Here is a 23,188-nt window from a genome sequence, read left to right as displayed (position 1 = left end):
CCTCCCAATCACATTATCCTGACACAAGGCCAACCAGTCCTAACACTAACTTCTTAATGCTTAGTGTCAAGCAAGGCAGCTGCTAGTACCATTTTCATAAGGCTTTGGTATGACTCGAACCCATGACCTCCTGCGTCTGAGGCAGATGCTCTAACCATTTAAGCCATATAAAACCTTGCCAAGTACAGTTGGTAAAATGTTTGGTATGACTCAAACCCGTGACCTCCTGATCTAAGGCAGATGTTCTAATCATTTAAGCCAAATAAACCATGCCAAGTACAGTTGGTAAAATGTTTGGTATGAGTCGAACCCATGACCTCCTGATCTAAGGCAGATGCTCCAATCATTTAAGCCATATAAAACCTTGCCAAGTACAGTTGGTAAAATGTTTGGTATAAGTTGAACCCATGACCTCCTGATTTAAGGCAGATGCTCTAATCATTTAAGCCATATAAAACCATGCCAAGTACGGTTGGTAAAATGCTTTTAATAACTAATGAAAATGTCTCATTGCTCAACTGCAAAAAGTCAATTAGTAAGCACTTGATTAGGGTGGCTGCTCTACAAGTCAAGCACTTACAAGATCTGATGAAACTTTGTTAATAATAACTAATGTTTTAAGTTTTGTTGCACACAAAACAAACTGATTGTACTACATATGGGGGCAAGTGAATAATCATGCATCCTGAAGTAAACACTGTAAGGTGACCTAGAAAACTAAACCAGATGTCATGAACACTGATGATGTCTCTGTCACATCATACAATAATGTAAAAAGTGATACAGGATCCATGTCCTGCTTTGCTAAACAAATTTAAACCCCTGATACTTGCCTGATCCTGATATTCCCTATTTGATCTCCTGTAACCTGAGTATGATTCTGAGGACAATTCCATTTTCTGCTCCTTGGATCCCCCACTATCCCAACTGCCTGCTGTCAGCTTCCGAATGTGATTGGCAAAGTTGAATCTTCGACTACAAATTGACAAAATGCTTGAATTAGAATTCTAGAAATCTTTCATATTTTTATTTACTTCATTAAGCATGACATTTTCATTTATAACTCGATCTAAGCATGAACACCAATGACCCTAAACTGCCAAATAATATATGAAGGTAAGTGATTGTAAACAATACTTAATGTATATCTATAATTTCCGTAAATTTTATTCAGGACTATAAACTGTAGTGATTATTATCTTTAGTTGAAATTTCATACGTGCATAGGTTCTGTTTTAAAATATTAAGAACATAAAATTGCATAGGATCTTTAAATAGATGCTTACTTACATGTTTACAGTGACTAATAATAAAATTATCAGTAAATATGTTGAAGTTTCTGGCCATTTCCCATTAGACAGGTCAGTCAGGTGGGTTCTTAGAAGAATTAAGTTATTTCCCACTGGATGGATTAGATTCTGTGAGTTGTTTTATCATGATGGTGATTTGCAATCTGTCATATAACAATTAGTGACAATATGCATGATTTACCCTTTTGCCCGTATATAAGTTCCTAGGACTGGACAATTTTCTCATTCTTATTTCTTGTGTTTTTGTTCTTACATCAAGTCTGCAGACATATTTTTTTGTTGTATTTATATGTCATTTGAGAGGAAACATTTCTTTGGATTATTTAGTGGAAATTAAGACTACTCACTGGACTATAATTGGACCCCGCTATAACGCGCTCCGTTACAATGTGAATTCAGATATAACGCAGTCGTGGCATGGCTCCCAAAATTTCAGGTACTTTATTACAGGTATTTTTCTCAAAAACCAAAAAATTCTTATAAGTATGAAAAATAAAACAAGAGTTTTATTATCATTTTCGAGAAGAGACTGCATATAAATTCGAATATAAGACGACTGTAGCTGAAATATCATATACATGTATTATTCTCATACTCTTCTTAAAAGTGCAAAAAAGAACGTGTAGAAAATTTATTATCATTTTGGGAAAGAAATCACACACAAATTCGAATATAAAATAATCATTGTGTTGCTCCTAAAAATTAAAAATTTAACCAAATTCTTATAGTTTTGTGCCAAAATAAACATCAGAAATACAAGTATCCGAACCAGTGGCTGGGCCTTTTGAGAACTTTGATCTTTGTTTATTGTTAAAAAATGACAGCTCATAAGTGTTAATATTATTATTACTGATCCTTAAGCAATGAAGCCATCATGTCTACTTTGTGTTTGTCTTGAATGCATTCCGTATACAATCGTTGCTCTAATAATATCCGACATATGTTCTCTACATTGCATACACAACTAAGCAACAACCAATGCAGCGGTTGATAAAAGATTCTCGCCAGAATTTATTAATCAATTAATTTAAGTACATTGCTCATCATCAAAGTCAACTGCCGAGCTAAACTTGTTCAAATTAGGGGGCAACGATTTATAAAACATCAAAGAAACAAAAGCTGCCAACATGTGTGCATGGCTTGACAGTGTTGTTTTATGCAATCTTATGACTAGTAAATAATGTTGTCCATTTCCTACAAATAAACCCCCATTGTTTAATGACAATTATTCTTGCTGTAGTCTTTCAAACCAATAGGAGTAAAAGTGTTAATTAGTGGACATTTAGAATGGAAAATGGGAAACAGAAACGTAAAGTTTTTATTGTTAAAGAAAAGATTAAAGCATTAGACAGGATTAGGTCCAGTGTTAAACAATCACAGGTAGCTAAAGATTTAGGTGTGAATGAATCAACAGTTCGAGGATGGAAGAAGGAAGAAGCAAAATTAAGAGAAATGGTTGTGGATATGCATGAAAGTGAGGGAATGCTGAGGAAAAAAGCAAGACTAGCAGGAGACACCTCGGCGGCAAATCTTGGGATGCCATTACGCCACGCTGCATTGAGAACTGCTGGGAGAAAGGACTTGGGGCAGCATTTACTATTACACAGGAAAACAGAGGCAACATCAGTGATGATGACAGTTTATTTGATGGATTTTCTGAGAATGATGTGTTCCAGGCTGAGAGGGCATTTGGGGAGCTGATGCAGTCACGTGAAAGTGTTGATGAATGGCTCAATTTTGATAATGACTGCCCAGTTGCAGACCACGTTTCAGATGCGGAAATTATTAAAAATATTAAGTTCAATAACACCAATTGTGATGCTGACGATGGTGATGCTTCTGATGATGACAGCGAGGACACCACGCCTGAGGATAGTCCACCATTAGCAACAGAAGCAGTCAAAGGTTTAGAGTGTGCTTTGAGATGGATGGAGACACAAGATATCGAATATGTTCAAATTCTTCAGCTGAGAACTATAATTGACTTTGCCAAGAGCAAACATGACAGTAGCAGAAAGCAGCTGAAACTCACAGAGTTTTTCAGACAATAATAATGTATTACAATTGACGGATGAGAAATGTAGTGGTATGAAATTTATACAGACACTGTTAATTAACCTTCAGACGTACTGTTTCATCGTTCGTTACGTACACCCATTATGTAATTTTTGTTATTTTTTTCCATTGAATTCAGTCACATAATGATCTGTGACAAAATTATTGAATATTTTACATCTGTGTGTGGATATTTTCAATGGAAATACTTGTATTGTGGATTCAATGTATGTTATGAGATTCGCTGGTGAGTACACGGTGTTGATACTCTATTCATGCTATAGATTAGACATGTATATATAAACTATACATGTGTATGTACCAATGCATGGTTCTCTGAATAAAGTAATATATTATATATGCAATTTCTGTTATCACTGCAAATGCTTTTCTCATTTAATATACACTGATCTAAAATGGTAAGTGTGCCAATGATGCATGCATTTTCGCACCCGTTTTTATTACCCCCTACCCCCCCCCCCCCCGTTAAATCCACAAATGGGTTGGTACTGTATGTACATGGTTGCTTATAACACTGTTCGGTTCATAACACAGTCAGATTCTATGGCTCCCAACTACCATGTTATAGCGGGGTCCCACTGTACATGTACCGTGAATTATTTAAACGAGTTCTGGTCAATGCCATTTTAGAATCAATTCCTAATACTCTAAATTCTTCTTAAATTTTCATATTTGTTAAATTTTACAAAACTTGTTGGTTTTGCTTCTTTTTGTTATGTAGTTTATGACCAAAGAGTAGTATTCTAAATTAAGACACATTCCCAGAGAAATTAATAACATTTTTGGTGGAAAAGGAAATTTTTGATGCCATAGGAATAATTAGTAAGTCTCCAACTCTACAACAAATTTAAAAACCCAGACAAAAATGGAATCAAGAAAACTTCAGCTTCAGAGAGAAGAAAAGAAATGAAAATGCCAAGGCAGAGAGAATAGAGACAAATTTAAAATGGGGAAAGAGAACTTCAAATTCAAATGCAGAAAGAATATCAAATTAAGAAGGAAGAGAGAAGGAAGAATGGCAAATGCAAATGAAGATTCAAATAAAAAAAGAAGAGAGACATGCAAATACAATTGCAAATAAAAAAAGAAGAGAGATGGAAATGCAATTGAATTTAAAAGATTTAGAATGGCAAGCAAAATGCATTCCCCTCAAAAAAGTTTTGTTTTTAAGGAATTTATCTGGAAGGCTTATGAGTTGGTACCTGAGGCATACTAACATATATTTAGAAATTGCAAAAAAGAAAACAGCCAAACCCATGTCAAGTTTGCTAGGGAAAAAGAAAAACTATTTGACAGGTGGTGTACATCCAAAAAGATTCATAAAGATTATGACAAATTCGGACAACTCACATTAATCAAAAAGTTCAATAACGGCATCCATAGTGACATCAAGATTTAACCTTGATGAACAGCTGGTAGACACTTCAGACAACGCTGCTCATACAGCTGACAATTATTCTTTGACTCACAAAGTTCCATTTGTCAATACATTTTCCTCTCAGCAGATGATTAGTAAGAAACCACTTCAGTCTCAAGCAAATACTTAAAACTTAAAATCTGGCACAACTAATAAGGATCAAACGTCTGATAAGACTGATCAGAAATACTTATCTCTTCCTATGTACACATGCTGCAAGAAATCGGGCAAGTTATTTCTAATTGCTATACATTAAAAATTAAGAAACAGAATAAAGACAGAGCTGTTCAAAATGTTCTAGATTTTTTTCAAGAGATCAAGGTCATGATCATGTATTGGAAACTATATATTTGTTGGGTCAAACTAACCCCCAGTATGATTTTATTATGGAAAATAATGAACTATTCATGTCAAAAGGTTCTATGAAAATATTAAGGGACAGAGAAGCTGCTCAGAGTCTTATATTATCAGGTACTTTGCCTCTGTTTGCAAAGCCTTCTTCTGAAAGTGTTCTTGTTTAAGGAGTAGAGTGTGGCTTTATTCCAATTCCACTACAAAGTGTTAGTTTGTCATCAGACTTAGTTTCAGGACCTGTAACTATCAGCCCTGTGAATTTTTTGCCCATTGTAGGTGTTTGTTTATTGCTAGGCAATGGTTCAGCTCGAAATAAGGTTGCAGTTAACCCACTTGTAACTGACAAGCCTTGTTTGGATCAAAAGATAGCTCCTATTGAGAATAAAATCCCTAATTTATACCCTGCTTGTGCAGTAAGTTCAGCTATGGCAAAAAGAGCTCTTGAGACTGAAGTTGATAAGGAAATTATTCCTTTGGCTGACACTACTTTGTCAGGCTTTTGATGAGGTCATGTTTGCTTCAGATACTGATGAATCAAAATGATGATGTGATCCTCTTTTAACTCAGGATGACAAATGACAATCACCTGCCATCATAGAGGAACAAGATCATGAGATCTCTTGTATGTTTCAGTGGACTATTAGTGAAACTGAAGCAGAAGACCAACTTGCTATTGTGTGAAAAATGGGGTCCTTATGAGAAAATGGAGACCACCCAAGGCACCCTTTGTTGACGAGTGGTCAGTGAGCTATCAAACTGTGGTCAGTGAGCTATTAAATTGTTTTTCCTAAGTCATATAGACAGGAAATTCTTAGTTTAGCCCATGAAAACTCCACTGGCTTGTTATTTCTGAGTCAACAATACTTACCACAAGATCTAACATCATTTTTACTGGTTACTGGCTGAAAATTAAAAGTCAGGGCTGTAGACAGACCAGTACATTTGTGTATCTGAAATTCATCATTCTTCTGGACTTTAACAGACTTTTTTCCCGGATTATTTTGGATTCATTTCATAATATTTTCAGTTACTCTTAAATTTTCATTTTTTTAACTTTGATATAAATCTTACAAAACTTGTTGGTTTTGCTTCTTTCTGTTACTTAGTTTATGACCATAAAGTCATAACTTCTGTGTGGAAACCAAAATCTTTTTACACTGATACTGTGACTGATTTTAGACCCTATAATCTATAGTTTATTATTACCCAAAGTGTGATCCAAGTTCTAGAAAAAGTTTTTTTTTCAAACCCATTTTTCTTTGAGCCAATATGACCCTGACCTTTGAACATTTGACCCCATCCCCAATTAAAAGACATCATCCATACTTATATACAAGCCTTTGAAAAACTCAAAATACATGGTCTAGAACTAAAGTTATTATCAACGATCAGTTGGTTTTTCTTTACACACCTGACTATTAATTATTCTATGTACTACAATATTATGTGGAACTAGAGTCCCTCAAATGGACCAATACTCTATTATGTAAAAAGAATTTCCAGGAATTCAAGACAATATCATTTCTTCCTTTATCCGCCAAGTGTTAAAACCATTTCTGAAATTCCTGAGCAATAATGTTTTCAAATTAGCTGCTCAAGCGGCCATATTGAATATAAGGTCATGCCATTTTCATTTTTAGGACAAACAAGAAACCGTTAAAAGACTTTTGAAGAAAACCTCATGTCATCCATTCAGAAGAATTAGTGACAAGATTGTCAATATGTTCATTGCGGCAGCCATATTCGATGTCAGGAGGTCACCAGTGGTATACTGGACCAGCATGATATCTTAAGCAACTTTTAATGAAAACCCTATAATAATATGACCATCAATTCTGGAAGAGTAGCAATAACAATAATTTTAGGATGGTGACCATATCTGAGGTCAAACAAACACCTTTTTCCACAGTACTAACTAGACATCATACTTACTCTTCTGGTGAAAACCCCATGTCAATATTACTTTCTATTTAGGAGTAGTAAGAATAAGATTTTCAAGATACTGTATGTTAAACTGGCACCATTATGATACAGTACTAACTACACATCATACGAAGTCTTCTGTGAAAAGCCAATGTTATTGTGACTTTCCATTTTCATTATGTCCCCTGTAAGCACTCCTACCCCACTTTTGAATGTGACCCAGGTTTCATAAAACAAAATCAATTATATGTCTTCCTCCTACAAAATGCATGAATATAGTTTGGTCAAAAATATAAACAAATGTAATTACAACTTTTACCTCTGACCCCCTTTCAGGAACTCCATGGCAGGGGCCCAAAAATCACACTCCTTCTCATGGATGATCGCCCCATGGGCAAGTTATGTACAAAGTCTGGTAAATATCTACCCTGTAGTTAAGGTGGAGATATAACTGCAGATAAAAACATGGATAGCAAACCTACCAACCCTGACAAGTCCCTCTCAGTAAGGCAGTTGATTTTTTACTGTAAGATTGACCAATTTTCCATCAGGTGTAACAAAATATCAATAACTGCTATTGCAAAGCTGGAAAACATAATTAAAAGTTCAATGCAGCGACGATAAACATTATGTTCAACTGAAAAGTTTTTAAAGTAGACAAAGACTTTATTTACTACTAGTCTAGTTCCAAACCCTATGCAGCTCAATGGCTTGTTGCTATCTCTCAACTTGACATAATTCTTAGAAATTCTTTTTCCATTTCACATGATGACGGTAATCATATCTCCCGCCACGAGACATCCTCAAATTGGCATGTGATGTCCAATAAATGTAATTGTGTCCTTTCCAGCTTTTTTCCACAGGAATCTGAATACTCCTTTTAATTCCTCTGTGTCGATTATTAACATTTATTTTTGAAGATTATTTCCCCTTTCGTCTTAAACATGCATTGCTTTCTGGATGCCATTTTTAAAAACTCTATAATCAACAGTTTGATCATGCAAACGCTTTGCATGAACAAATAGGTGCAGTTTAAGGCAGCTGGAGTGCGTCTGTAAAGTTAGTCTGGTTCCCTGACTAATTTCACTAATTCTAAGATGAAACCTGGATCTAAATTAAACATGGATGAATCAATTATCCACATTTTGCGGGAACTATCATTTTTCTGTAGTTTTTGCTAGTATGCCGTAAGTTCATATTTAAAGGGCAATTTTCCTAAGACTTATGGCAAAATCATAAGAGTTGGCAGGTCTGGGATAGCTGGACAAAATATGACATATATTACCTCTTTTGTTCATCCAGAATATTTTTCCTGCGACTGTTCTGGTCACATTCGGAGGATCTCATTTTGTACTGGGAGAAGCGAGGATGTGGAGCTGCAGTGGAGTTAGGATCTGCACTGACGGCAAAACTTGTTGCCAATGTTTCTGTCAATTCATCCATCTTCAAACATCAGTATGACTGCAACCCGAAGATGGTATATAGTAAATCAGAACAAAATAAACTTTGGTCAACAAAAGTGAAGTCAAAGAAAAAACTTCATTGATCATTGTTATTTGTGAATCAAGAGATAACCTAATCTCTTGCTACTGTATTGCCTTCAAGAGCATTCACGACAAATATACTGCCCGACTTCACTACAAACTTACTACCCAACCAAAGGCTATTAACTAATTTACAATATTGTCAGGAAAACAAGGGAAAAAAGCAAATGCATCCAATCACAATCTTTATATCCTAATGCAAAACACATTTTCCACATAGATATATTTATTTATTCAGAGGGATCCAGTGCCTTCATCTAATTTCCAAGAATGTGACACCCCTATCAATTCAAAACATCACCTCTTCCTTGCTTTTTGTAAAACATCCTGTTTTTGTAGCATCCCTTTTTTTTATTTACACTCTTTTTTTAAAGTAAAAACTAGGAATTTACTCCCATTTTTCAACATCTGTGCTGTGAAGTTTAAAAATGTGTAGTCTTTTTTGTTTACCATTATTTAATATTGAAAAATGCATGAAAATTACCAAATCTTGACAGAGTTCACAAGATGCCTACAGATAAAAATTTATATAAAAAATGTACAGTCAATGCTAGTACAATAAAAGGCATTATTTATCTCCAAGGAAACTTACCCTGTCTTATTAATGTTTGAAAATACAATCTGCCACCATTTGAATGCAGTCCTCCAGGAAAGACAAAAATAAAACTGTCTCCCCATCTATACACCATACAGGTAAAGGAAGAAACTCTTTGAAATTACTTCATTTCTCAACATCAGGTGGCTACCTATATACATGTTTATCTATTTAAACTTCAGCAAATTCCAAAAAGGATGCTCACAGTGTGGAGAGGGATCAAAGGGCTTTGTAATTGGGTAAGGATTCAGGGAGAAACATAATTTACTACAAAATTTACTTCCTCTCTTGAAGATATTCCCAATCCCCAATAATTCTTCAATCACATTAATATTAGAGAACAGGTAATTGGAGGAGGAAGTGCATGAACATCCAAACTCTACTGAGCAGTTGCAATAACATGATGATCTGCACCACTTTTATTTACCACCAACTAGACATCATAATTTGTCTTTTAGTGAAAACCCCGTGCAAATAAGACCATCCTTAGGGTAGAGTATCAATAACATGATCTTCAAGATTGCTCATATAGCAGATATACTGGATATAAGAATGTCACCATTTTCATTTAGGAACAACTGGACATCGTATGCAGTCTTTTGGTGAAAACCCTATACTGAAATGATCATCCATTCAGCAAGATTAGAAATAACAAAATGGTCACCATGTATACCATCAGACTGACATTATTTTCATTTCAGAATAATTAGTCACCAGGACTAACTAGACACAATAGACTAACTAGACACAATAAGAAGTCTTCTGACAAATGTGTCAATATAACTTTTCGTTTAGGATTGGTGATAATAAGATTTTCATGATGGTTACTGCAGTGGTCAATGTCACAAGGGATGTCTTGAGTGGAATCCTTTTCAATTAGGACCATCAAAACCTTGCTTTGATGGCAATTATATGAAATGTGTCAAATGTCACACCAATCCTCCAAGTAGTTCTGGCTAAGCAACAATAACATGCTTGTGCCAAAAGATGACAGACATCATGACATCACATAAATGTTCCTGGTCTGTGACAGTAGAGCTATTAAACATCTCCCATAGCATGAAGGCAGAACAATTAATAATCATGTCAAGCAAGATGTCATTATGCACATATTGAGAAATTAAGGACGTCTTCATACCAAGAAAATCGAGGTGAAGCCAAAGAAATGTATAAACTCATGCCTCTGAAGAGACTACACTGTCATTTACTGGGTCTGGTGTTCATCTGGGCAGTTTAAATAGCACCAATTAAAGGAAATGAGGTCAGGTATAAACAAACCATTTCACATATTACTTAACTGGCTCACAATAGTGAGTGAGATGTCTGCAGTGGGCGAGCCCATTGTGCTAATTTGCATCATTAGGATCAGGAAATGGAACAACTCATTATATGTAAATCAAAGAGATGCTAGATGCATGTACAAGAACAAAAGTTGTTACACACCATTGCCTTGAATGAGAATTTTTAAGCCATATATATTATATTATACATTATATTTTTGAAAAGTTTGTGAACAGCAGTAAGGTTTCATCAAATTCAGATTTTACTGAATATATAAAAATGCAAAGCATGATCATTTCAGTTGTCAGAATAGCGTTCAAGTGTAATTCACTTTTCAAACCGATTTAGGAAGCAATTAGCTCTCAGCAAAAAGCCCAACAAAAATAAATTTCAGAACACTTGACTGATTGAGTTTTACTTTGTGAAGCACACCAGCAAAAAAAAAGATAAGGTGGAGGAGCCATTAATTCTTTACACATACTGCAAACAACACAGCGACATACGTCAACTTAGTTCTTAACAGGACTCACTCAGTGAATCCAGCATAGAAGTTTGAATACTAGGTTCATCCCTTCCCTAATGAATGTAGTGATGAACACTAATGATCCTTGCATCACCTTCAAAACCCATTTGAACCCTATTGAATTTATTTTCAAAACTGTAGCTATTGCAACATTGTGTGACAAAATAGGGTAAATTTTGGGCATGTGAAAATTGGAGTCTGGGCTAGTGGAATTTCAGTCAGGGCTTGTATGTTTAAGTCACCAGCCCTGGGCCTGTGTCTAAAAAAAAATTCTTTGAGCACTGGATAGTAATAGGGGATCATCTCAGTATCAGAACACTGCAATGGAAGACATAGCCCAAAACTTGTATTTGTCTGCAACATTCTTATCCAGGCTCAGAATGTCAGCACTGTATCACTGAGTGCACATAGTACAGCAGGAAGAGAAATGTGTTCACAACTGGCTTTTGCCAAAGAAAGCTTTGGAATTCCATGGGTCTTAGAATATGTCTGACATGGTTGTAGATTGCATCTGCTCATCCTCATCATCTACAGAGGCTTTGACCTGGGCCTGGCTTGCAGATGGCAGCAGTGGGCACTCAAATGATAAGATCCAATCAATCTCCTCAACTGCTGACTTGATGCATGATTTGAGGAGCAGACTAGCTAGAAAGTTGGGTGCCAAACAGAAAGACCAGTTATATGGTTTCCATATGGTCCTTATATTACAGGACAGCAATGATGCAACAGACTTCAGGTTGCCACATGGTCCTTATACTACAGGACAGCAGCAATGATGCAACAGTCCTCAGGTTTCCATATGGTCCTTATATTACAGGACAGCAGCAATGATGCAACAGTCTTCAGGTTTCCATACGGTCCTTATATTACAGGTCAGCAGCAATGATGCAACAGTCTTCAGGTTGCCATATGGTCCTTATATTACAGGACAGCAGCAATGATGCAACAGTCCTCAGGTTTCCATATGGTCCTTATATTACAGGACAGCAGCAATGATGCAACAGTCTTCAGGTTTCCATATGGTCCTTATATTACAGGACAGCAGCAATGATGCCACAGTCTTCAGGTTGCCACATGGTCCTTATATTACAGGACAGCAATGATGCAACAGACTTCAGGTTGCCATATGGTCCTTATATTACAGGACAGCAATGATGCAACAGACTTCAGGTTGCCATATGGTCCTTATATTACAGGACAGCAGCAATGATGCAACAGTCTTCAGGTTGCCATATGGTCCTTATATTATAGGACAGCAGCAATGATGCAACAGTCTTCAGGTTGCCATATGGTTCTTATATTACAGGACAGCAATGATGCAACAGTCTTCAGGTTGCCATATGGTTCTTATATTATAGGACAGCAATGATGGAACAGACTTCAGGTTGCCACATGGTCCTTATATTACAGGACAGCAATGATGCAACAGTCTTCAGGTTGCCATATGGTCCTTATATTATAGGACAGCAATGATGCAACAGTCTTCAGGTTGCCATATGGTCCTTATATTATAGGACAGCAATGATGCAACAGACTTCAGGTTGCCATATGGTCCTTATATTACAGGACAGCAATGATGCAACAGACTTCAGGTTACCCCATGGTCCTTATATTACAGAACAGCAGCAATGATGCAACAGTCTTCAGGTTGCCATATGGTCCTTATATTACAGGACAGCAGCAATGATGCAACAGTCTTCAGGTTGCCATATGGTCCTTATATTACAGGACAGCAATGATGCAACAGTCTTCAGGTTGCCATATGGTCCTTATATTATAGGACAGCAATGATGCAACAGTCTTCAGGTTGCCATATGGTCCTTATATTACAGAACAGCAGCAATGATGCAACAGTCTTCAGGTTGCCATATGGTCCTTATATTACAGGACAGCAATGATGCAACAGTCTTCAGGTTGCCATATGGTCCTTATATTATAGGACAGCAATGATGCAACAGACTTCAGGTTGCCACATGGTCCTTATATTACAGGACAGCAATGATGCAACAGTCTTCAGGTTGCCATATGGTCCTTATATTATAGGACAGCAATGATGCAACAGACTTCAGGTTGCCATATGGTCCTTATATTACAGGACAGCAATGATGCAACAGACTTCAGGTTGCCCCATGGTCCTTATATTACAGGACAGCAGCAATGACGCAACAGTCTTCAGGTTGCCATATAGTCCTTATATTACAGAACAGCAGCAATGATGCAACAGACTTCAGGTTGCCATATGGATGGCATTAATAGCTGGCTGGCTAATGAAGCAGTGACTGAAAGTGACAAGTTGATATTATACCCCATGCACCAATACTGTGTTCAGGCACACACAGGGATTTACACTGATTAGGCTGACAAAGTTGGCAGGATACTCTCCTGTCAACTCCAGGAAGATAAGGTGAGACATTATGAATGGAGGAATAGAAATTGACCCAAAGCAATCAAATGTGACACTGCCTCCTGTACAAGTCGTCTCATTTTTTACTTATGTGGTGTTAGCATGGACTCCTCAGATGCACCACAATCCTCCACCTCTACCTGGCCAGGTGTGATGGTCACTGACAGTAATGCCTTAAGAACTGGGTCAGAAGAGCTGCCATCTGGCATTCCCCGTAGTGGCTTTGGACATATTAGGGTTCAGGCTCCAAAATTTACTCTCTATGGACTTTGACTTTGCTCACCTCACTCTCCCTTTCAAATCTTTCTGTGAATGAAGCTCCCTCTAATCACACATAGCAATCACTATAAGAAGATGTTGATGAACATCTGATGCAGTGTGAAGCATGTGTTACAACTGTCCTCCAGGCTGAACTTCTGCACTTAGAACACTTCACTGTCACTGAATAACTGAAATGACAATGAAAACAATAAAATAATGTTTAATGACAACCTGAAAGTGTCAATATAATCAGTAACTGCACCCATCATTAAAAACAATCAATTCAACCAGTGTTTACAAGAAATAAGTACGAACAGCAAGTTACCATGTTAGACATGGGTCAGAAAAACAAAGTCCACAAAATGTGAAAAATATGCACATATATCAATAAAACTTCACAAAAGGTTAACCACATTTTTTTGGTAACCTTAATAAACATATCTTTGATGATATTATGAATGGATGGGTATACAAAATATACTGACAGATGCTGAGAGGCAATGTGGTATATTATTACTTGTGCCAGAGAAAGCATAAATCAGGTAAATATTCAGTATATGGGTAGTCACCTAGCAATGGGAAAGAGAGGTAATTTGGAAAGTTCTACTGATTGCATGTATGATATATTTATACAGGAAAAAAGGATTAGAAAAGAAAGACGTCTTTTTTCATCGATTGTAGATTGCTGGATTCAATAGGTAGCAAAGTTTTTTAATATGAACTTTTTGCCAGAAAATAATTTCTTAGAAATGCTTATTTTCATTGCAAAACACTTTAAACAGGCAAACAAATTCTCTCTTTCTTTTTATTGTAATGGCTGAGGACATTTATGTAGGAGCTCAAAGAATAATGTACAATTCCGCGTTTCTATAATATGGCACAAATTATCCGAGGTTATTGACAAAATCCAGCTTTCAAGCTGTTAATCACTATACATGTATTGTTACTGAATTCCTTGTTAGAGTACCAATTTTCAACGATGTGGCTGATAATTAAGATATCTGCTGAAATTTAATTATCACTGAGCCAGGCCATGTTAGCTCTATCCATGTACCTCAAGCTGAACTGAATCAATTCTCTTTCTCATCTAGGTCATGTGGCACCAGCACATCTTGCTGGTGATAATGGTTGGGATGAAAACAATTTTACACAAGTTTACATTCTTCAGATTCCTTTTATATTTTTGCATTTATTACATTTTAGTACACTATAGTTACTAAGATGGATATTAATTACAAACAATATGCAGGGATGGTGCTGGTTTTAATAAAGTTGTTACAAACATAATTGCCAACTTCACCAATGGTTAAAAAAATGTCACCATTTTCATAATACAGTACTACAGTTGCGAAGTTGGCAATTATGTTTACCAAGGGGATGATGCTGTTATAATGGAAATGAATACATGAATAAATTAAAAGATTAACAAACATCTTTGCAACCAAATGTCTATAGTTTCAAAAGATTTGAAATTTAATTTGTGTTTTATGCTACCTTTGGTAGTGACTTTAAGGATAAACAATTTTCCCGCAAAACAGAAATTTTCACAGCACTATAAAAGTGTTCCAATCACTTTGGAAAAATTTTTAAGCTTCATGCTGACTTCCTTTGATGAATGGTGCTTTGTTTTTATTGAAGATTGTTGTCAGTATCCTTTGATGAAGGGTGCATGTGTTACTGAAGTCACCGCTAAATGCAAACTTTTGAGGACCAAACAAATGCTGGTTTGTTATTGCAGTGATAACATCAAATAATGGTAAAACACAGATTGAGGCTGAATTTTTTTTGTTTCATTTGTTCAGTATTCGTACAGATTTGTATGGAATAGAACAAATCGGACCATGACTATAATGATATAGGGCTATTTCACTGTATCTTTCTTTTATTTCTTTTATAGGCATGTGATCTACAATAGTAGTTCCCAACCTTTTCAAGTATGAGGACCCCTTCTTCACTTAAAAAAATTTCATAGACCCCCACATGCTAATAGCACTGGCCGGAGGAGCAAAACTTGCTGCAAAACTATATGAATTAGCAGACCCCTTGGAATGCCCTGTGGCCCACACAGGGTCTGCAGCCCACAGGGTGGAAACCATTGATCTAAGATGTTGAAGCACATTTTTCAAACCTGATCAAGGAAAAAAAGTGTCATTTAATGTAGCTAACTTGTCTCGTCACAAGTTCATCACAAGTTCTTCACAGCACATAACAATTTTTTTTTACAATCACATGCATTGTGAGTTAGATCAGATTTGTGGATAACAGTTGCTTATTCTTCACATGACATTTTCTAAAGTCAGATATCACTTATCCCAAGGTTTACAACTGAAAATGTATCAAGATGACTTACCGTTATTTGCTGGGAAAACCATGGATTTTCAACAAAAAAATTTTACTGTAAGATCAACATTTCCATTTAGGACAAACAGACACCATTAAAAGACTTTTGGTGCAAACCCCATGTCAATATGACCATCCATTCAGGAGAACTAGTGACAAGAATTTCAAAATGCATTGGATGTCTACAGGGCATCATTTTCATTTAGGACCATCCAGATACATATAATAAATAAATCTTTTGGTGACCCCATATCAATATGACCATAAATTCTGTTGGCCTAACTGGACATCAGATCAACTTCATTTTAATTCAGGACAAACTAGACCCCATAAGAAGTCCTGCATGAAAACTCCATGTTGATATACCTTTCCATTTAGCACAAGTAGCAACAAGGGTTTCAAGACTGCTTCAACTGTGACAATTTTAGATTGGCACAATTCAGGACCAACTGGACTTCCTAATTAGTCTTCTTGTGAAAATCCAATGTTGATTCAGGACATCCTAATCAGTCTTCTAGTGAAAATCCAATGCTGATATGACTTTCCCTTTTGAAGGAGTATCAATAACAGAACTTACAATATGGCTGCCAGGGTGGTCATACTTGATGTCTGATTGACACCATTTTCATCTAGTACCAAGAAGACATGATAAGGAAAGTTTTCTGTTGCAAACCCAATGTCGATACAACTTTCCAGCTAGTAGTGACAAGATTCTCAAGAATGACAGTGGCAGCCATACTGGATATCAGATCAACATAATTTTTATTTAAGACCAACTGGAAATGAAAAGAAGTCCCATAAACCCCATGTTGATGTGACTTTCTATTCATAAGGAGTAGGAATAACAAGATTTTTAAGTTAGCAGCTGTGGTTGTTATAATGGCCATCATACCAGCACCGTTTTCATATTTGAACAAATAAGGAAGATAAAAACCGTGTGTTGATATGACCATCCATTCAGGAGTAATATCAATAACATGATTTACAAGATGACACAGTAGTGGCCATAGAGGACGTCAGGGCAGCACCATTTATGACCAGCCAGATCAATAACATGATTTACAAAATGACATAGTTGTGGCCATAGTGGACGTCAGGGCAGCACCATTTATGACCAACCAGATATCATAATAAATTTTCTGATGAAACCCATGCCAATACAAACCCATGCCAATACAACTTTCTGTTTAGGAGGCACAGTGATAATATAATTTTCAAGATGGATGCCATGGCAGCCATACTGGACATCAGATCAGCACCATTTTCATATAGGGCAAACCAAATAAGTCTTTAAGTGAAAATCCAATTTTGATGCAACCTCCATTCAGGAGCTGTGTCAAGATATTCAAGGTGGCCCCTGTTGCAGCCATACTGACTGACTGAGTGGATGCATTTTGATTTAGAACCACTCTGACATCAAAAGAAATTTGATGAAAATGCCATGTAAATATGTCTTTCTGTTCAGGAGGAGTGGCGATAAAAATTTCAAGATGACACCGTGATACTGAATGTCAGATCGACCCATTTTTATTTACAACCAGCAATGCATCATAAAACATCTTTCAGTGAAAACCCCATGATGATATGACCAACCTTCAGGAGGAGTAGCTAGCTATAACACAATTTTTAAGATGGCTGCTGTGGTAGCCATATTAGATGTCTATACAGCACCATTTTCATTTAGGATCAACTATGCTAAGGATAACAAACTTGTGCTAACTGGCAGATATACATCAAACAATTGAAAACAGACCATCCTATAAGCTCTTTTAGACTGACCAAGAGCTAAATATCAATTCTGTAATAGCTAAACACACATTCTGAATTTTTTAAGTAATGCTGGTTCAAAAACGTTCCATGAATAAAAGTGAGCTTTCATGAAACTTCTCAACCTCGAGTATACTATACTCAGTTATTTGCTGTAAATTTGAAATTTAAGAATGGCCTAAGTTTCTAAATAATTGTCCATGAATTTGCTACTCATAAAATAGTTCTGCTTGATGCGATATTTCTGCACATAATAGCTATAACTTGTGGAGGAAGAACCCAGAAATATCCCAGGAAGAACAACCAACCTACGAGAGTTGCTGTCAAGCTTTTTTAATTCCTTCTTTCTGACTTAAGACACACACAGTAAAATGAAGACTTGATCAAAAATAAATAAAATGCACTAATGTAGTTAAACAATACTTACAAATACTTTCCAACATCAATCTGATACAGATTCCACAGACTATTAAATAATGAAGAAGTCCCTGGCTATTTGTATTACATTTTTTCTACACAAGGCAAAGAAACAAATGGGTCTCATTCTTTCAACCATCACATTGTGATACTAGAGTATACTTGTAATGAAACTGATACTATCTCAAAATATTGTACTATTAAGCAATATTCCAGGTAAGCGCATCTACCAACTGAAAATTAAAAATATCTCCAAAAGTTCAAAAATTTTAAAAGCTAACAGCAAAATTACATGACGAGGCAAAATAAAAATGTATGGGTTGCTCTGGTTACCTGACTGACCACATTTTTCTGGCTGACCATACATTATGTGGTGGGGGGGGGTCAATTTAAGAGAGAAAATAATTAATCTAGGGATGTTTAGGTTAAATTCAGGATAAGAATTATGCTTATTTTCTAGTTTATGCTTTATTTAAAACATTCTGGACCTAAAAAGGAATGTTTGTACCAGCCTATCTACCTTGATTTTTTTTTCAATGCAACCAGAACCACGTTTTATTTATTTAACCAGACTGTAAATAACTAAAAGGAATGTTGATTTTTCCGTCTTTTCCATCCATGGGAATACTATTCCCTGCTATCCTATTACCAGCAAATAGTCAAAACTACCATTAGTGGATAGATCTAGTTGTAAAACAAAAATCATGCAGGTCTGCAGTTTCATTTTCTGCATTTGTGAACTCATGTTAAAAAAAAATGAAGATGTGATGTCATGGTCACATTTCAGCAACATGGACTCAAAGAAAGTGAACATGTTGAAATAACATTTAAGTTATAATTACCTTTTTTCTCTTTTATTAACACAGCATATGAGTGCAATCATATACAGAAGGCAAACCAGCAAGTTGTTCTCTTCAATATTTTTAAAAATTTTTGATACTACTCTGAGATACCAAGAATGGAAAAGAGTAGAAGTATCAAAAGGAGACAGTTATTTTTGTGAACACATCGGTGTTTAGAAAATGGGAAATTCCCACTTTGATTTACACCCATGGCACATTTAAATCCTTACTAACTACTCTGATATGATGAATCCACCTCCCACCACAATAAGCATTGTCAGCTACAAGCATATAATAGCCACTGTATCAATAACGCTGCTTAGGATAATTTACTCAAGGTCAAGCTAGACTGAATTTTAGGGAGAAGTAACTTATCCTTTTGGATAGAATAGGAAGATGTCAGAGCTCAACAGGGAGACGTGGACGCGAAGCATATATGTTGTTGTTGGGTTTTAACACCATTTTTCAGCACACGATTGGCTATACATGGCGGCCAGTATTAATGGTGGAGGAAGAACGCGGGAAAACCCTGGAAAGAGTCACCGACCCACGAGAAGCTACCGGCAAGCTTTCTCACATACCCACACTGGCTGAATTCAAGACTCGAACCTATATATATATGTGTGTTCTCTTATTTGAATTATGCCCTCTATTTCATGGTATTCATATTTGCATTTAACACTGGATTTAAGCAATACATGTACTTTATTTTCAAGTAAAAAAAATTCTGAGTTATTTTGGCCATATGACTTTAAATAGATTAATATAAACTATATTGTAATGAATTTTAACTGAGTAACCAGATTACATTATTGCAACTGTAAGTTAGTAAAACTGCCTAATCAACTACCCTTAATATATTTTTTAATACTTTCTAAAAGTTCACAATAATGACACTTTGAAAGATTTCTAAACAACTTTGAAACAACTCCTGCACCATATACATTTGGGCAAATCCACACATATCCTCAGATCATACTGTTCGTCCTAATTTCTTTGCTGCTGATAAAACATTACCATAAATATTCATACATAACACATTAAAATGCATAAAATTACAAACATGGCTTCTTTATAGTCAGCATATGACTAAACCCTTCTTTCAAACTGAATCAAAACTGACATGGGAGTGCATCTATTTTTATGAGGGGTTTTCATAATGTAACCACTCACTTTATACAGCTTCATTACAACAGTCCATTGATACGATTGCAAATTTATGGTTTATTTGTCTACATACTTGTAGTCATTTTAGGCACAGGTTAAATTGTATCTATTTAACTGCTTTTTCCATATTCTGACAAATACGAGTCAAGTCAGAAAACAACTTTGACCTTACAATGCTTCTCACTAATTCCACAATATAGATTGTCCCATATGTTTCTAACCTACATAATTACATTTTAAAGTTATATCTTAAATAACATAATAGCTAGGCTTTGATTTCAATGAATTTTATATTTTTATGAATATATGTGCCCACTGATTTAAGAAAACAGATAATCTAATAAACCGGTAGTTCCCAGACATAGCAATGTCTGCCATTATTTCCCTATTACTGGTTCACTTAAAGTTTCAAACTAATTTTATGATGAAATAGTGTACAAGGGGCAGTTAAAATATCCAGATCATCGATTCTGTTCTTAAAACACAAATTGCTATTTACATACTATTGTTTAAGTTTCAAAACAGAAGTTTGTTATGGGTTTTTTTATCATCAATGGATAACATGTTAAAATCGTGCAGTAATAGTTGCTAAATTACTCAGGAGGGTAAATGGTCAATTAGCTCTCAAAAAACATGCCTGTGAATGTGCAAGAGTTTGTCTGTCAGCATAATTGATATCAAAACTAAGCCTAGCACCTGATGGCCTGATGAATACATTTTGCTACACAACACTAGAATTAACCTGGCTAAGGCAAGGGGGCATCTTAAAAGAAAGATTAGTCAATGTAACTCTAAAAAAAATCACAGGATGAAGTTGTTTTTGCTTTTCTAACAGAAGGCAGCGAAGTTTACATCTTTTAGGGACTTAGTTGGCCACTTCACCTGGTAGCGTGACCCCTGTATACTGTATTCAAGTTTCATGTGGTGGATCTTATAATTACAATTTGTTCACAAGAAAAGCAATATTTTACCATATTTTTGACAAATAATAGTGTCCTCTCTTTTTTTTTATTTCTATTAAAGCTGTTTCCATTCAATGGCACATTATATTTTTTTTACTTATTTTACCTTTTACTTTTTTTACTTGTTTACTTTTATTTTTAAATTGTGTTAATAATAATAAGAATTTGAAACTTAAACCCTTCTCTCCTGAGTTCATGTTTTGTCCCTTAATATATACACTTCGACTAAAACAAGTTATCAAGAATCCCATTTGATTTTTAAGTTCCAAACTGTACATTTAAGAAACAGAAATCATGATCTTCACCAATTTGATTATTGTAGCCTTTGAGAATATAACTGATCCAGATCAAAGCTATGATAAATGTAAGAACAGCTTTGGGAATGAGAACTGTTTCTTTATTGTTACTTTCTGGATAATGTTGATTCCTGTGCAATGTTAATTTGTTCATGGCAATTGTGTCAAAACACTATGTAAGAAGGGGTCATTTGGTAGTAAGCATGCATAGAAGAGAATGACAGAAGATGTCGCTGATGTTTATATACATGTGTTAGTAAATAAAATGTTTTAAACAAAATGATGCATGTCAAAATAACCCATATACATTTCTGAAAATGTGATAGTATCCCATGGCTCCATCATACGAATGCCATTCTTAATGACTGAAGTCATTTTAAAGTCCAAATATTTTTATTAGGCGGATAATCTGCCATTCAATTTTCTACTTTATGGTTATTCTCCACTACAGTCAACAATGTTCAGAAATAATAAAAAGTGGCTAAGAACTTATTGGTCTAGAGAGATGAATAGACCATAGTATTTGCTTAACTCCCATTTGATTATACCCAACCCATCCCATACTGAATATAAAAATCAAAAGGCATCAAGGATATAAAATATGAGTCCTAAAAAATAAAATATCTCCCTGATCTGTCTTTCTAGGGGGTTACTGTCTTACTGCATAAATAACGAGACTTGGTAGCATGTTCCAAAGTTGACTAACATTGGTATGAAAGTCAAATTTTTATCTCACACACCTGGCAGCCCATATCTATGGACGTCTTTCCAAGTTCCATTGACCTAAATTTCTGTTGGCTGAAGTGCAAAAGAAACCAGAAATGCTGAAATCGGTTCAAAGGATGACAAATATCTTGAACAAAACAAAGCTATCTAAACACATTCTTCAATATTAGTATATTTTTGTTTGTTTCATTAAAGATACATATCTCAACTGAATCTGATTTCATAATTTTTGGCTTCCATTGCATTCCAGAAACTTAAACGCATGTCAAAGGATACTGAAAACACTAATAAAAAATGCAGAACACATTGACATCATCAATTAACACTTTCTAGCCTAATCATCACCAGGGTGCCCGTAACAATGCCATCTTCTGCGTGTTTATTAGAGGTCTGGACAACCACCACCCCAAATTTCTACCCCGGCCATCTAGCCACCGACCGATATTTCATTTGTAACCAACCCCTTTAATCGCAGCACCCACATATCGCGTGACACTGTATGCTCGCTTATTAAAGCCTGACAATAATTCGTTTCTGACAGTTATAAAAAAAAAGTCAAACTCACTCTATGAATTTAAAGCTATGGCACGCTGTCTTATTGCAATGAAAACCGTATAGATTTGCATGCAAATTGAATTAAATCCTGCACGCTCGTGCTATTTTCAGCGGAAGTGCTGTAAAGCTAAAAACTAAAAGGAGTAAATGGTTACGAAACAGCGTAATGTCAACAGAGAATATATGACACAAGAAAAAGAAAGAAAAAATGTGTAAAAACAAAATACAATATAAAAAAATTAATCGTGTACTAGTGCCTTCGTTGGTTTGATATCTGTATTACAATACGTCAAGAAAAAGGGACAATGATGAGAACAACTTAGTAATTTAAAGAGGTGGGATTGAGAAAAGATAGGGGAAGGATTTGGATGATTGACTGGAAGAGGTATTACGAAACGTCCAAAATCCATTCAAATACATTCAAATCC

General features: G+C 35.6%; 1 protein-coding gene across 3 annotated transcripts in view; it reads right to left on the bottom strand.

Annotated features, from left to right (window-relative positions):
• LOC149800868 (uncharacterized) overlaps positions 1-22,886 on the bottom strand; it is a 132,827-nt gene extending 109,941 nt beyond the window's left edge. The window contains exons 1-4 of one of the 3 annotated variants that reach the window (XM_089954884.1): positions 22,771-22,886; positions 13,712-13,876; positions 8,366-8,549; positions 834-975 (exon numbers count right to left, since the gene is read on the bottom strand). In XM_089954884.1, coding sequence (XP_089811010.1) covers positions 834-975; positions 8,366-8,523 — 300 coding nt within the window. In that variant the 5' untranslated portion in view covers positions 8,524-8,549; positions 13,712-13,876; positions 22,771-22,886. The remainder of the gene's footprint in view (positions 1-833; positions 976-8,365; positions 8,550-13,711; positions 13,877-22,770) is intronic. The other 2 variants (XM_089954885.1, XM_089954886.1) reach the window with 2 other exon arrangements.
• Positions 22,887-23,188: the final 302 nt, after the last annotated feature.

The sequence above is a fragment of the Sinohyriopsis cumingii genome, chromosome 4 (genome assembly GCF_028554795.1).
Source record: "Sinohyriopsis cumingii isolate HCF-2022 chromosome 4, ASM2855479v2, whole genome shotgun sequence".
Classification (NCBI taxonomy): Eukaryota; Metazoa; Mollusca; class Bivalvia; order Unionida; family Unionidae; genus Sinohyriopsis; species Sinohyriopsis cumingii.
Note: the sequence above shows the minus strand (reverse complement) of the source record. Positions and strands in the feature narration are given on the sequence as shown.